Source organism: Gigantopelta aegis, chromosome 2, assembly GCF_016097555.1.
Source record: "Gigantopelta aegis isolate Gae_Host chromosome 2, Gae_host_genome, whole genome shotgun sequence".
NCBI classification, from domain to species: domain Eukaryota; kingdom Metazoa; phylum Mollusca; class Gastropoda; order Neomphalida; family Peltospiridae; genus Gigantopelta; species Gigantopelta aegis.
Window position 1 is genome coordinate 37061126 of NC_054700.1, and position 17358 is coordinate 37078483.

Sequence of the window (17358 nt, forward strand, 5' to 3'; positions counted from 1 at the left end):
TTGGCATATACTGCATTAAATTTGTCCTACCTTTGAATGAAATCATGCTTTCATCAACACTCACCTCTCTGTCAGGAAGGAAATATTTTTGAAAATTGGCAATGAGAAGGTCAATAAATGGCCTCACCTTGAATAATTTGTCATGATTCGGGTTGTCCCTCGGCACATCTCTCAAGTTGTCATTGAGGTGAAAAAAATGCAAAATTTGTAAAAACCTGTCTCTTGACATGATCTCTCTGAATCCAGGCATCTCAAATACTTTATCATTTGTCCAGTAAGATGAATAGCTTGGACGTTTGGTGACTCCCATGGCTAACAAAATTGATAAAAATGCCCTGATCTCACCTGGTGAAACATTTTTCCACTGCCGAAAATTTGAAAATTGTTTCAAGTTTTCTTTGTCACCAACTGAAACAAAATACTGGTCGGCATATACATTGGTTTGTGTGACCATCAAATTGATAATTTCATCATTGAAAAACAAACTAAAAATATCGTACTCACTTGCGTTTTCCGGTATGTCTTGTGGTCCCGAATTCTGTCTAAAATCAAAAAGCCAGCCGTGATCATATGCATTTTGCATTGGGTCGCCAATGTTTACACCCTCGCTTTCCTCCTCACTTTCGTTTTCACTCGATTCATCACCATTCATTCCTTCTGTCATTCGCCCTAACGCTTGCCAATATTCGACGTCGGTAAAACCTTCAAACTCACCATCACTTTCGCTGTCAGAATTGCCGAAAAATTCATTCAAATCGCCGGCAGCCGCCATTTTTGTTGCTTACGCGATGCAAAAATCCGTAAAAAAAAACCCGGTGTTTACAAACACAAATTACCAATCGATATTCAACTCTGACAGTTCAAGTCTTCCGCCATATGCAATCCAGAATGTTCCCTAAATATAATTGACACGTCATTTCCTGCCAAGATGCATTAGAAACCGCGGGAAATACGATTTAGTAAAGCAGGTCCCAATGGCGAGATATCTCGCCTGCAGTAGTGAAGCACTTGCCTGCAGTAGTCAGAAGGTTAAAGAGTCTAGTGAGAACAAAAAAAGTAAAACAAACGTCAGGTTGCAGCTAAGAAGTAACCATTGCACGTTTTAATATTTTAATACTGAAGTTGTCAAAAATGTTGCCAATTATTTTGTTTGGTATTTTTATATAATTATTTTGTTTTTTGTTTTCTTAGGATTTTTGTTTTCTGTTATCTACAAGAGCTGGTGGGCTGGGTGTGAACCTGGCTACAGCGGACACTGTGATCATATTTGACAGTGACTGGAATCCACAGAACGACATCCAGGCTCAGGCCAGAGCCCACCGGATAGGACAGAAGAAACAGGTACAAATGAACATTAGTAAATTAAAACCGTAACTTTTTCCCTGCCTGTAAAACATAGGTGATGATAAATTAATGTACCGGTATTCTTAATTCTGAGGGCCAAATTTACAAAGCCTATATCTACATGTATTTACAATGCTTAAACACGTAAAAAAAACCCCCAAACTTTGTAAATTTGTCTCGACATGATTTACTTTGCTTGGTCTCTGAGTGCAGTTTGTCAGTTGTTGCTTGTATATTGGTCAACTTTTGTGTGAACTCTTCAAGAGTAAATAAAAAAATTGGGTGTAACCATTGTTAAAAATAGTTGATGATATGTATTGTATGGCGCATGAAGAATTATTCTATGCAATGTTTTTTTTTTGTTTTTTTTTTAATGTGGTGGAGTATGGGCGTGTTGATGGAAGAGGTGGAAGTAAAGAAGGGAACCAATCTACACACTTGTCCATAATTAGTGTGTAAGAAAGATGATTTTGGGACATTGTTGTTTTGACTACTGTTTATCATTTCTCCTCTAGGTTAGTGTGTACCGGTTAATCACAAAGAACAGCGTAGAAGAAGAAATAGTTGAACGTGCCAAAAAGAAAATGGTGCTTGACCATCTGGTCATTCAGCGCATGGACACGACGGGTCGTACTGTGCTAGACCGAGGAAATGTTCCATCCAGGTAATCCTTTAACCATTACTAGGGTAATAATTTCATAGGAGTTTTAATAAATGAGCCCATGAACACTAGAAGCTCACTGGTTATAAACATAAGTACAACAGTATACATGGAAATTTGTCTAAATACATAAATAGGTAACTTGTTGAATAAAGTATGTTTTGTAATTATATGTTGTTGTTTTTTCAAGCAAAGAATTTGCTTAACTATTTTCTAGTTGTCTTTAAACAAAACTAATTTTAAACACAGATAATTGCAATAAAACTAAAAGGACCTACATAAAATTTAATGATGAATTGGAACCACAAAGTTGAAAGATATAATGGACGAATTTACAAAGCCTTGCATGCATGTAACTACATATATTTACAATGCTTAAACATCTGCATTTAAAGGGACATTCCTGAGTTTGCTGCAATTTGTAAGATGTTATCGACTAACAGAGACTTTTAAACGATTGTAATTACATATCAAATATATTTTTATGCATAAAATATTAGTGTTTCTGATCGTTCTAATATTTGTACTATGTTAAATTTCAATTTATTTCCTGAAATATATTTTTTCGTATGTACGGAATTATTTGAAGACAAAATCCAGTTTGGGCTTCTTACCAATATTAAGACAACTAGAAACACATTGAATATACAGACACTGATATTCTAAACAAGAAATTATATTTAATATGTAAGTTTAATCGTACAAATATTTTATTAGTCGGAAATATCTTACAATGTAGCAAACTCAGGAATGTCTCTTTAACAAAAAATGTTTTCGTTAATTCAGCCCAATAAAGTTTATAGTGTTTGATTTCAGTAATTCCACTCCATTCAATAAAGAAGAACTTGCTTCAATTCTCAAGTTTGGTGCTGCCGATCTTTTCAAAGAAACTGATGACGATGAAGAAGAGCCACAGGTAAACTTGCTTCCAGGCATTAATTGATGTAAATATTCTTGCACATCTAGAAAATTTTAGTCTTGTTTGTTGGGTTTGTCACTTGTGGACATCTTTTTAAGGTATATTAAATTAATACATTAGATAAAGACCGTAATAAATTTGGCCATTTAATGGACAGTTTCTGGGAGTGGGGATTAAATTGGCATTTAAAAATAATTATATCCATGCATTGGAGTGTATTCATGCTGCATAACAAGAAAACGATAGCTGCAATGTTTTTTTGCAATTCATATAAAACTGAATGACCACATTGGGAAAAAAGTCAGATTGTTCGGGAACATTATTGTGCAGAATGTTTTGCACTGTTAGACTTCAGACTTGATGGATTGCAGGGTGTATACTACCAAATCAAATCCCATAGACGACAATAGTAACATATGTGGCTAAAACTCCTACCTGCAACGTATCAACCGACATAAACGCCACGGATATAAATACTACCACCCCTTACACTTAAAGTGAATCAGAAAAAAATGGGGGTCAAGATGCTCGTTTCTGAGATAACGGGTAGCGTCTATGACTACCCTAGTTTCGCACAAAATTCTAGTCCTTTTTTTACAGGTAACCCATACATGTTTCAAGCACAAGGCTACTTGACACATTGGTACTAGATGAAATAAAATTGCACATTTTTTTTACCCAGATGAAACTATTATTTTTTACAACCAACACACTCACATTTATAACCAATCACAGGACTTGTGGTGTTCACTTCTCTATCAAAAGTTGGGTGCACCTCGAACTTTGACCCAGCCGGAAGTTATTTGGTTTAGTACTACCTGCACGTGTGTGTGGGATTTAGCTCTGTCGGTTAAGTGCTTGCATTGCAGGATCGAACCACCACTGTGGATCCATTCAACATTGGGGGTTTTCTCGTTCCAACCAGTGCACCACAACTGGCCAAAGGTCGTATGTGCTTTTCTGTCTGTGGGAACGTGCATATAAAAGATCCCATGCTGCAGTAGGAAAAATATAGCGGATTTTCTCTGATGACTTCTATCAGAATTACCAAATGTTTGACATCTAATAGCCAATGATTAATCAATCAATGTGCTCTGGTGGTGTCGTTAAACAAAAATAAATTTTAATTTAAACTTTAACTTTAACTTAGGAAGATTGCACTTAATAATTAATAAAAAGTGCTGTGTTATAAAAATTGTTAGGACTATATTTTTATTGTGTGGATTGTTAATTATGGTTGATCTTCATTTTCAGGTCGACATCGATGATATATTGAACCGAGCAGAAACCCACGAGACTGAGGCGACGACGGCCGGTGATGAGTTGTTGTCACAGTTCAAGGTCGTCAGTTTTGATAATCTGGAGGAAGATGACATTGAAACACCCAAGTCTGACCCTAGCAAGTATTACCAACTTAGTTGTAAACTGTAGAAATATTACCAACTTACTTGTAAACTAGAAAGATTACCATTTTAATTATAAACTGTAAAAAAAAACCCCAGGCTAACTGTGCTAAACTTTTAAATATGATCAACTTTAGGGTATATTGTAGAAATATGACCAAGTAACTTATTTGAAGGCTAGAAAATATTACCAACAATCTAATATTGAAATGTAAGTTAACTTTATAATTAAAACCAACTGAAAATAGATCTAAAATTAGAAATGTAAACATTAATATTAAGAAATGTAAGCCAGCTTGGTTGTAAACTAATACCACGGTGTAAATTGTAGAAATATTACTAACTAACAGTAAGTAGACTGCTATCGAATTTATCAGTTATTTTACATCACACCCACTTCCACAAATGTCTATTGTTCGTCATATTTGATAATATTGATGTTGGTAGATGCGAACATTTATATCTGCAATGCAATCGAATTTGGCGGACGACAGATAGATGGGGAAGCGGGATCAGAACGAAAAACAGAATAAAACTGACCCCAGCTTTACAAGCTAATTTTGTAGTAACTGTAAAAATATTATTAACTTGTGTAACTTGGTTGTAAACTAGTAATATTACAAGCTATCTTGGTTGGAAATTTTATCTAGACAAATTGCAATAACCAGGTGTTTAATACCAAGTAACTGTAGTACGAACTATACTGAGCTGGCATTATGAAAAATTAATTTCTGTGACATTTTCCTACACGCATTAGCTTCTACCTGGGCTTACACAGTAGTATTTGTAGTCTTTATGAGTTTAATAATGTGACTTTTTTCTTTCTTTTACTAATCTATTGTTTCTCTTCCAGGTCCAGGAGGCCAGGTTTGGGACAACATCATCCCCGAAGATATTCGTAGGAAAGTTGACGAGGAGGAAAGACAGCAACAATTACTTGAGCTGCATCTGCCGCCGCGTAGTCGCAAGACGATCCAACAGGTGTGTGTTGTCACTTGCCATTTGGTTTGTTTTCACTGAATTCCAATTACAGGACTAGATATAACTCGGGGGTAAAAGCTCACCTGAATGAGAAGGGACATAGCATTGATTGCCTATGATGGGTGGGATGTAGCCCAATGGTAAAACGCAGTTGGTCTAGGATTGATCATCGTCGGTGGGCCCATTGGGCTATTTCTCTTTCCAGCCAGTGTACCACGATTGGTATATCAAAGGCCATTGTCTGGGATGGTGCATATAAAAGACTCATTGCTACTAATAAGAAAATGTTGCGGGTTTTCTCTTTAAGACTAAATGTCTGAATTACCAAATGTTTGACATCCAGTAGCCAATGATTAATAAATCAATGTGCTCTAGTGGTGTTGTTAAACGAAACAAACTTTAACTGTTCATCGCACTGATGATGCTGGTTTGTTTTCACTCATCTGATTACGGGACTAGATTAAGCTTGACGGTAAAGGATCACCTGAAATGAGATGGATTGCCATTCGATACAGGGATCTCCTCACACACACACACACACACACACACACACACACCCCCCATTCCAACCAGTGTATCTTAACATAGTTTTGTTACCGGGTTACGGTTGTTGTTTTTAACCTTTAGACTACTGGATTAATTTTTAACAAAAACCTCGTTGAGTGGGTACAAGTTTATAATTTTTACTCACATATATTCACTTAAATGTTTCATAAATACATGAAATAAAGTTCATATATGAATCGGTAAGTATTATTTTCGTGTCTTTTTTTGTAATTTTTATTATTTTAGATCGGCTAATGGTGATTAAAATTAGGCAAAAAATCGAAAAGTTGCGTTTACTTACGGGCATTTGTGGCCAGCTGTCCAGTATTTATGTCCATTATTCCCGATAACAGTGGGTTTTTGACCAGAATTTTTTTTTTAACCCGAACTACGATTCATATTGCAATATTTGGTAATTTTCGTTGTTGGTAAAACGATCAAATTTATTATCAAATTAGCTGTTACAATCAGCTATCGATCCCTGAAAATTACCGCGACGTGCCGCCATTGTTGTCAAGCGAAAATACTTGCCGAAAACCACTTTTTGAACTCAAAATTTCAAGGTATTTTCAATTGAAAAAATCAAAACAAAAACCACCATTTTGAAAAAAATTCTTTTTTCTTTAATTATATTTCCGTTTCCGGTGAGTGTCGTGTGCAAAACGGCGGGAAATATGAATTGGGGAATGCACTGTATACAGTGTACAGTATATCGACTGACGTGACGTCGGGCGAGATATCTCGCCTGCAGTAGTCAGAAGGTTAACATAGTTCTGTCACAGGTAACAGTGATGTGTATAGCATGATTCTGTTGCCAGATTATTCTAGTTGTGTTTAACATAGGTTTGTTACCAGAATTTAAACATAGTTCTGTTACTTGATAGCTTCAGCTGGACTATGACTCTGAGTCTCAGAGGAAGAAGAAAAAGAAGAAACATGACGCCGATGACTCTGAAGTGAGTGATGAGGACACCGATGATGGAAAACCCAAGCGCCGCGGTCGACCGCGTGCGGGTAAAGATGCCATCAAAGGTTTCACAGATGCAGAGATACGCAGATTTGTCAGGTCCTACAAGAAATTTGGTGCACCCCTGTCCAGGTACGTATCCGTTAATAGTCTTAGATTTCATTGACATCATTGGTCGTTTGAAAAGACTGATGTTTGTCAAATTCAAAGGCTTCAATTTGACTGATGTTATTGGCACTTTTTTTGTTCAAAAACTTGTTTATGTGGGACAATTGTTTTATGTTTTAAATAACAAGGCTTCTTATATGGAATGGGTATCTCAAAAAAAAAGTGTAATAGATCTGTAATGCAGTCGTATTCGTTCTTTGTAAGAAGTATCTGGTGTTGTGTCAAATCAAAATGTCAACAAAACACAAATGTTTTGATACTTGCACTATATTAAAATTGACGGGTTTAAAACGAGATAAATTTGTGATACATATAGTTTATACTTTCTCTCTGATTATTACATAATGAAAATATATCTGCATTCTTATTGGTCAAAAACCAGTCACATGAACGTCTGTAAATAGTGATATTGCCCTGAGACGGTTCCACCGGTCCATCAAAAGTGATATTGCCCTGACCATTGAAAACAAAGATGAAGCAAAATTCTATCCAATTAACGAGTAGGTAACGTAATGCAACGTCAACTGCTAATTCCAATGTAAACAAACACAAGCTTGTGACAAAACGCTTTGCTGTCCTTCAGCAAAAAGATAAATATCTTTAGTCGTACTGAGTTTAATTCCGCAAATACGACCAAAACAAGGTCAGTAATCGTCAGATTGTGTATGGTATATATCACAGATTTAGAAACGTACATTTGGAGGTAATCGGTAAAGGTTCAGTATAAATGTATGTTCAGATTTATCACATTCTGTGTTTTATTTTGCTATTATTATGATTTTGACACTCTTACTGGTTATAATGTCTCGAATTTGATTTTTTGTCTTGGTAATGTTTCACCTGTTTATTTCTGCATTCCTCTGCGTGTCTACAACGTCATATGATTACGTGACGTCACTAAATCCCATCAGTTTTAATGCATTGCGGAAAATTATAAGCGTTGGCGTATTTCGATTCTGATAAACAAAGCAGGAATGTACGAGTCTTAGGGATGACATTATGTAATAAAACAATTATTGACCACATTTTGGGCAATATGTTTTATGGACCGAAGAAATTGATATTGACCTCTGCCGTTGGCCTCGGTCAGTATCAATTTCTTCGGTCCATAAAACATGATATTGCTCTCAATGATGGTCAATAATTGATAATTATTGTTTTCTCTCAGCATCTAGTAATAAACTAAAGAACAATTTTATTATTAAGCACTATGCAGATAATAGTTCCCTACTGGTCCAGCTGGAGGGGACTATAAGTTTCGTGTCGGCTCTTTTGTCAGTACGTCTATCCCACATATTTTTCTGGACTTACTTTATCATATTGTTACAGATCAGTGCCCCATTCCATAAAGCGATCTTAGCCCTAAGATCACCTTAATTGTATAGCTACCTTATGCACTAAGGTGATCTTAGTGCTAAGATCGTTTCGTGGAACGGCCCCCAGGTTTGACTTTCTTGCACCTTGGAACTTAAGATACAAAAACAATTTGGGAATAGTAGGGGATATATATTACTTCAGCAGTAGTCTCAAAATACTTGTATAAGTATTTATTTTGTTTTCAGACTAGACTCGATAGCATGTGATTCCGAGCTGCAGGAGAAGTCTGAGGCAGACTTGCAGCGTCTGGGGAATCTCCTACACCAGCAGTGTGTGGACAGCGTCATCGAGCACAAAGCTAAGATGGCCGAAGACCCCAGTGCTGATGGTACAGATATTCATTAACTATATATATAATAAAACGGAACTGATATTTTCCTTTTTTTTGCAATATGCTGATTGTAAAAAAACATTTCATTCGGCATTCTACATTGTGACAATTTTTTTTAATTTGGGGACTAAAAACATTTAATACTATCTATATAAAAAATTTAAGAAGGCGCCATCTGGCACCGAGATGGAAAAGTTAAAGTAGAGGACAGTTCTTTTCTAATATCATTTTGTTTTCTTTTCTGTAAACCTTATTGCAAAGTATTAAACACGTGTAGATGTACTATTCAGTCAAATTTTATGACATATTTTACGCTGAAAGTAAAGAATACATTAGTATGCTGGGAGTATGTCCTGAAAGTTTAGGGCCGAATTTGTCAACTGTTTTTTGTTAAATGCAGGCATGTAAGGGGTCATTCACAATTGTTAACATTTACATAAGCGTACAAACCGTGCGCTGGGGGGGGGGGGGGGGGGGGGTAGTGGATTAACTGCTGTTGTACGCTTTTAGAAAATGCGAATGTTGATTTATGACTTTCTGCGAGATCTGAAGTTCGTTGTTGTGATAATTGTTTTAATGTGTTTTATGGTTTTCTGTGGATCTAATGTAACTGCCAATAAAAGATGGTAAAAGATCAACATTTTATTTTGTACACTTGAGGGGGGGGGGGGGTGGGGTGGGGGAGGGCATGAAAAAGTGATAATATTGATAATTGACCTCTCCGTATGACGAATTAACCATGCCCACCGTGACACGTGATGCAAGGTTAGACAAACTTTCATTATTGGCTGCCAATTCGCATAGGTCGATAGCAAAATCAACCGATCTGCCGATTACGTTTTTGCCTTAATTTAGTTACAAATATCGTTGTTTAAATAAAAAGCCGACAAGAGGAGACATTCAAATATTTCACTACAGGGTACATTTACGATGACAACGTGATTTAAATCGACGAAACCATTTTTACTTCAGTAAATTTTATCGAAGCACAAGAACGCGGAAGTGAACATCGAATGCAACCAAAAGAACATTTAAAACATCCTTTGCTCGTTTTTCTTGTCAGAACTGATAAATTAAAATGTCTTGTTTCTTTTTTCTTCTTCTTTTTCATCTTAATTTTTGTTGTTGTTGTTCGACTTATATTAATGGAATCCCGATATGCCAAGGAACAAGAGAATAGAATGCACGGCGACGACCCGGCCTCGACCTGTTTAAAACCGTCTTTATTTTTGGTCGGGTTTCGTTTAAAAAAACAAAAGGGAAGGACGTGAGCAGTAACATTGAAATACAAGGCGGGTGGGAATGCAATCAGTGTACCATAATTTTATGCACGAAAGGTTACAAAACTATAGCAGGATACAGTCGCCTGTGCCAAAATTATGCAGGCAGTGGTTTAGATTGTGGGATTGTGTGTTTATGGGGGTGTATTCTTACATAGCTGCACTGCTTGAATCAACCGATATACGGCACTTGCCCTATTTATGAAACCAAAGCCATACACGAAATTCAAAAAAAAAAAAAAAAAAAAAAAATCACAACTGGCGTAGCCAGAGGGTGGGGTGGTGGGGACCACATCTTTGGCCCTCCAGTTATGTATACTGACATATTGGCCCGTCTCCGTTCTGACAAGACATATTAGGGCCGTTTACGTTTGGGTGCCCCATCCCTTCTTTATAAAATCAGGCTGTCTAGCACACTCTTGAAAAAGTAGGAAAACGTAGAACAAAAGTAGCACTGAAACAGTACGTAGCGACATTATTCATGCTCAAAACACCTTTTTATGTGATGCTTAGTTTGTACATGTATTTTGTGTTCTATCAAAAATAATGTGAATCTTCTGTAACGGTCACATTATACAGTTATTTCAAATTACTGTACACTATATTAATCACTATACATATTTACATGCATAGGAATGCTGATGCACATTAAAACAGTTAACATGATTAATTTAAGTTTTCCATAATGTATACTCTTCAAAAGAAGAAACGCAAAACCACATTGTCGTAACATTTGGAGAATTGATTTAATTATTGAATGGTGAGTCCGATAATTACCAAATGTTGCAGGATTGTTCACAATTCACTCTAGTCCATTGTGAGTAAGTGATAGGACACACCACCAAGGTCAAGGTCATCTGGAGTCAATACCGGGTGTGGCCTCCGCGTGTGTTGACAACTGCCTGGCACCGCCTGCCCATTGAAGCAACCAGAGTACGGATGACGTCCCGGGGGATGGTGGCCCACTCGGCCTGCAAGGCTGCTGCCAGCTCGGGCAGGGTCTGGGGCTGTGGTTGTCGCTGTCGGAGGCGTCGGTCCAACTGTCCCATAGATGCTCAATTGGGTTCAAATCCGGTGATGTCGATGGCCAAGGAAGGACATTAATGTTGTTGTTCTAGGAAAGCCGTTGTGAGACGTGCTGTGTGAGGCCTGGCGTTGTCATGTTGGAACACTGCGTTGGCGTTGGCCATAACTGGAACGATGTGTGGCCGGAGGATCTGGTCAATGTAGCCCTGTGCATTCAGGTTGCCCTGCACGTGGACCAGGTCAGTTCTGCCAGTGTGTGAATGGCTGCCCACACCATGACACTACCCCCGCCGAATCTGTCCACTTCCTGCACGCAGTTTGCCGCATAACGTTCACCACGACGCCTATACACGCGACATCTTCCATCATGACGTCGGAGCAGAAATCGGGACTCGTCACTGAAACACACCTGTCTCCATCGCAGTTTGAGGCCATTGTCGATGAATCTGGCACCACTGCAGTCGGAGTCGACGTGTGTTGTGGTGTTAAGATGACACCTCGAACTGGACGTCTGGCACGAATTCCTACTCACGTAGGCGGTTCCGTAAGGGTCTGGTCGGATATCCTGCGCAAACCTGGTATTGCATGCGGCTGTGGAGGTGGCAGTAGTCAATCGTTCCCGAAGGTGGCGTACCCGGATGTAGCGGTCCTGCCCGGGGGTAGTGACCCATGGTTGACCGGATCTAGGGAGGTCACGTGTTGATCCATGTTGCTGGTAACGGTCCCACAGTCTGGAGATGGTGCTTGGGGACACATGGAATGCCCTGGCAACGGCCGTTCTGGATTTGCCTGCGTCTAGTCGGCGACGTGGCATGTCCTGGATTGTCAACTGTCGGCCAGATACAGAGGCCAGGCAAGCGAACACCCTGCACTTTTATACTGTCGGTGTTCATGTTGCACGTGCAGACAACGCACGTGCAGTGGTGACATGGTTTGCACGTGGCTGCGTTTTTGCGAATATTCACATTTTGGAACTTTATTGTACAGTAGCTGCGTTTTATCGAATGTAACCGTGGGAATGTGTTTGGGACATGCAATGCCCTTATATTCACAAAGCATGAACCGGTAGAAAACATAAAATCGGAGTTATAACCCATTTGTACCCTTTTGCGTTTCTTTTTTTGAAGAGTATATTATAGATTTTGAAGTCATACATACACATTGTACATTATAATCATATTAATAATTGGAAAATAGGTTGGCTTTGAGGGTGTAATTTTAATATGTTGAGATTATATGGTGCCACAAATTAGGAGATAAATCTTGCTGCCAAGAAAAATTCAAATAATTCCCATAACTGATGACTTTTATAATAACACAATGAATATGCACATTTTAACAGCAATTCGTGGAATTTTCCAACAAAAAAGTACGAAAAACAAAGTATTCTGAAGAAAAAGTAGGAAAAATAGGACAAAGACCAAAAAGTAGGATAGCTGGACAGTCTGTAAAATATTTGCCAATTAAGCCAGTACAACAGTGTTTAAATAAATTATAAACTCGTGTGTTGTGGCAATAACTGTTGGGAATCAAACTTGAAGCTTCTGGGGCCCCCCCCCCCCCCCCCCCCCCATCACCCATTAGTTATCCTACTGTCACACAAAATGTACTCACAAAGCTTTATCTGTTTTAGAGGCATAGGCAGATAAAAAATAGTAATAAATATTATAAGACAACCCATGCCTACAGAACAATAATAATAATACAAAATAAAAATTGAATTTAAAAAATGTATATATATTTTAAAAAACCCAAAAACACCCCACAGATTGCAGTTTACACAATTTGTTTAATATTTATTATGAGAATACTTCCTAACATTTTCTTTTTTCTCAAAGAGAGGGTCTTTACATATTAATCCCATGCAATCTGGTACAGGTAAATATATTTATTCAAAAATGTATCTTTCTGTGGCATCCTTCTCCAAATCATTATCCTCGAAACTTGTAGTTAACTGAGCAATTAAGGATTACCATTTGATGGGTGGTGTCAACTGATTCCCAAGTCTTGGATGTCTGAATTACTCCTTAGCAGCAATATGTCGAACACAAAAAAAAAAAAAAAAAAAAAAATTCATAATTTGTATTAAATGAAATTGTTAAAAGTGTTTCATTTTCAGCAGCAATTTCACCCCCTGCCCCAGTTTTCCTTTCACATATCAGTTGGAACTGTTCTATTATTTCTATCATTCTGTTCTCAATATCAAGATGCAATGTAATTTGTTTAATAGTTTGTCTTCAGAATCTCATTTTTGACACCTAATCAATGACTCCACATCCATTGGTCCAGTTGCTGAAATATATAAAAAGAAACATGTTAAGTATTTCACATCCATTTGAAAAAGTACACTAGTCTGTAACTTAATTACATATCGTTGTATTAATTTAAAGTTTAATTTAATTTTAGGAAAACATTTTTTTTAACAGGAAACAAAGTCAATGTGACTAAACAAAGTATAAAATTAAAAAGTATAGCAGTAAATTAAGAAAAGTAGTGAACAATGTATTTAACTTTGATGATGTTATTTGATTTCTATTAGAAAGTTGCACAAAGCTACATATAAGATGACATGTGGAAGAAGAAAAATGCCTATGCTTTGCTAAAATTTGGGGTATAAAATAATGATGAAAAACAAAACTACTGTCTCCAAAAGAAAATCATATTTAGGGTAGGTAATAAAAACAACGGATGTAAGTGCCTCATCTAGGTGGTTATGGTTTTGAAATTAGGGTTAGGACATTACATTTCAAGCACATGACCATTTATAAACAGCTGTTCTTTTACTATCATTTATCTAAACATTAAAAAATATATCTGTTAATTTCCAAGATTTTAGGGTATATAAATTTAACCTCAGTAGCCTCTGGCAGAAACCATTAAGTTGAAAATTCTAAGAATAACAATAAAGGAATAATAAAATGTCTTACCAGTATTTATTATAAATTGATCTGCTGTTAGGTGAGGAATTGTTTTAATATATGTTATGGTAAAATTGGGTTGTTTTAATTGAGGGGTGGGGTGGAGGGGGACTAATGAATAAGTTAAAGTTTATTTTGTTTAAAGATACCACTAGAGCATACTGAATTATTAATCATCAGTTATTGGATGTCAAACATTTTGTACTTTTGACATGTATAGTCTAGAATGCAAACCTGCTACATTAGTAGCCAGGTATCTTTTATATATATATACACCACCTAACAGACAGAATAGCACATACCACAGCCTTTGATATACTAGTCGTGATGCACTAGCTTAAATCGAATCAAACCGAAAAACCGTAACCAGCAGATCTGTTCCGATTGCAAAAAATCACTATTATTATTTTTGTTTTTACTTCAAAACATTTCAGGGTCCCTACATAAAATTTGCCTAATTTATAACTTTCCAGACAATACTTCCTTATACCCCTAAAGCTCACAACCATATAGGTTACTCCCTCACTCCCCCATCTCCCCCCCCCATCTCCCCCCCCCCCCCACACACACAAAAGCACATACACACACTCATGCCTACACACATGCAAACAAAAAGAAAAGGAAAAAAAGATAAGACTTCCAAACGTTCCAGCATGTTTGTTAATACTATCACTAACGCTAAACCTAACGTAAGCCTAAATTAACTGAATGCTGGAACGATCGGAAGTCTTGCCAAAACTTTTATTTTGGCCATTCGTCTGACTGTGTGCAGTTTAACGACAGATTCTTAACGACAATATATACATAGAAGATTGATTAAATGAGTCAGTAAATTCCATTACATTGGAGGGAAAGTGATTCTTAAACTCTTACCTTCGTAGAATTTATATATCGGTTGAATTTTTATGGATTTCGGCAAAACTTCACTTTCAATACCATCATACCATGTGACGGTTTCGCAGGAAAACACTGATTTTACATCAATCATAGGCTCCGCATAGTTGTCATCGCTGTTAACACTTGTCAGCAGAAGTATATGTTTACTATGATTATAATTCAGTTGGAGGAGACAATTATTTTAACTAATTTTAATGCTAACTATACAAAAATGTTACACATCGAAAAACATTATGTTGTCTAACCTAATGGCGTCCAAGCAAATTTGGGCCCGCGGATTTTAAACCGTGAAACATGATTGGTCCAGCGCGGTTGTCAATCACGCCGTACGGAGGGGTCATTTGCCCCTAAGCATTGTAAATGTTGAAAGTTGCATGCAAAAGACAAAAACATGCTTTGTAAATTGTGCTCATGTTTTGTTCATTCTTACATTGAGCTGAACCATTTGGTGGCTGTTGATCTTCACTTGGTGATTTATTGTGTTTGCAGGAAAGAAGTATAATCGTGGTCCGTCCTTCAAACTGGCGGGAGTTGTGGTAAATGTCAATTCCGTTCTCAAGGCAGAGCACGATTTGCAGCCATTGGCCGACACCATCCCTGCCAACAAGGAGGAGAGAAAGAAGTATGTAACCGTATCCAAAATAAAAAATTTCGACAATAGTTGGGGGAGGTTTGAAGGGAGACGAGAGAAAAATGACACTATCATCTGTTAAACATAAACATTGAGAAGTGATTCAGTTGCATGAATATGTTTAGCAACGAACCCCCACCCACTAAATGCCCCTCAAAAAACCAACCCGAAGAAACCAGCCAAAAAAAAAAAACCTTCAAAAAAGAAGAAAAGATTTATAATTGTTTAAATTGCAGTTGGCTTTACTTAAAAATGTATTCAAAATTTATTTTTACAAATATACTTTTAAAAGTTGAAGCAAGAGAAATACACATTTCTTTTATTGCTAAATATGAATTTAAAAAAATCTTTTTCTAAAACAAATGTATAAAAAAAATTCATCTGTCAAATATGTAACTGTATTTTGCCATAAAACTGATTAAAACCGAGAGGATGAGACTTTATTCGGTTACGTTTCTGTGCAGATTCCAACTAACGTGCAGATTGAAGGCCGTCCACTGGGATTGTCCCTGGGAGGTAGAGGATGACTCCAATCTGCTGAAAGGAGTGTACGAGTACGGGATGGGAAGCTGGGAGGCTATCAAGATGGATCCCGAGTTGGAACTTCATGAAAAGGTAAATAATTCTTTCAGTATTATATTAAATTAAATAATTCTACAGTGCACCTGTCTTAACTCTTTCACCACTAAGTTTTACAGTCTTGACCTTCCCTGCACACTGAGTTTAAATAGCAGATTTATGATCATGTTTGTTAAAGGATAAAACTACTTGTTTTATCATTAATTTTAGTTATAGGCTATACATTTCCAGAAAGGTGAATGGACGGCTGTCTAGATAAAAAAATAATACTTTCAAAATGTTAGATTCAACAGGTATAAATCTGGTAATTACAGGTAAACTATGCATATTACTCGCCTATTTGAGTAGGTAGGACTGGTAATTTAAAAAAAAACCCAGTACAAATGTTTTTCTTGTTGGATAATTAATTAATTAACATTACAGTTATAATTTTAAAATATATATTTACAATGCTTTTGCAAAATTAAGCTTTCATTTCATCAACAGAAATATCATACCACACACCTTTGTTGTTAGCAGGATCTGTATCACGCTTTTTTTTGGCATTCATGTTGGTAAATTACACAATTTTTCCATACACTGTATTGGAATAAAATAGCGAAAAGTACTCTATGGCGTTTGTGTTGACGTCAAACACTTTTACGGGCCCCAGATTTTTAGTAAACGTTGATCTGCAGGTAACCGAATATGGCTCATGTGTCCAGGTAAACTCAGGCGCGTGGTAAAACAGTGGCAAGTCATCTTGTAACTCGTCATCGGTATCATTTTCTTCTAAATTGCCATGTTTAATGACATTTCGTTCACGATCGCCAATCTCGATTAAATCAAATGCACCAAAGTCCATAATATCCCACATTTCTTCATCGGAAAACCCGTCATCTGAATCGCAACCATTGTTTTCAACAGACGAAATTTCGTCACCTCGGTTCATGTTTAATTACAGTCAGAATATCAGTATAAACTTGGAAAAACTCATTCAAAATTCGCTAGAACATGGGCGCAGCCATTACAGTGTGTCACACGGCAGCTAAGGTCGCGCGAGATTTTGTCTAATTATAATATTGACGCGTCACTCGGCGCCAAATATGAACAGGTGTTACAAGCCGCTAAACCGGCCTGTCGTGGTGAGAGGCACTGGTATTGCAAGCTGGTATACCGGCCTGTCGTGGTGAAAGAGTTAAACAGTTTTAAAACCAAAAACAGTCTTAATTAAATTACATCATTTGAAATTGGACAGTAGGTTTAGATTGGATGTGTTCTGTTTTGCATTATCTAACAAACGTTTATAGTAGACTAAGAAATCAAGATATTTTGTTAGCATGTGACTATT

The 17358-nt window shown here is 37.0% G+C and overlaps 1 protein-coding gene across 2 annotated transcripts in view; it reads left to right on the plus strand.

Annotated features, from left to right (window-relative positions):
- The window catches only part of LOC121384933 (chromodomain-helicase-DNA-binding protein 1-like), a 66897-nt gene that overhangs the window by 35636 nt on the left and 13903 nt on the right, over positions 1-17358 (plus strand). For both annotated transcript variants that reach the window (XM_041515426.1, XM_041515433.1), the window contains exons 23-31: positions 1192-1341; positions 1860-2008; positions 2822-2921; positions 4179-4323; positions 5181-5308; positions 6739-6953; positions 8552-8694; positions 15308-15440; positions 15914-16064. In XM_041515426.1, coding sequence (XP_041371360.1) covers positions 1192-1341; positions 1860-2008; positions 2822-2921; positions 4179-4323; positions 5181-5308; positions 6739-6953; positions 8552-8694; positions 15308-15440; positions 15914-16064 — 1314 coding nt within the window. The remainder of the gene's footprint in view (positions 1-1191; positions 1342-1859; positions 2009-2821; positions 2922-4178; positions 4324-5180; positions 5309-6738; positions 6954-8551; positions 8695-15307; positions 15441-15913; positions 16065-17358) is intronic.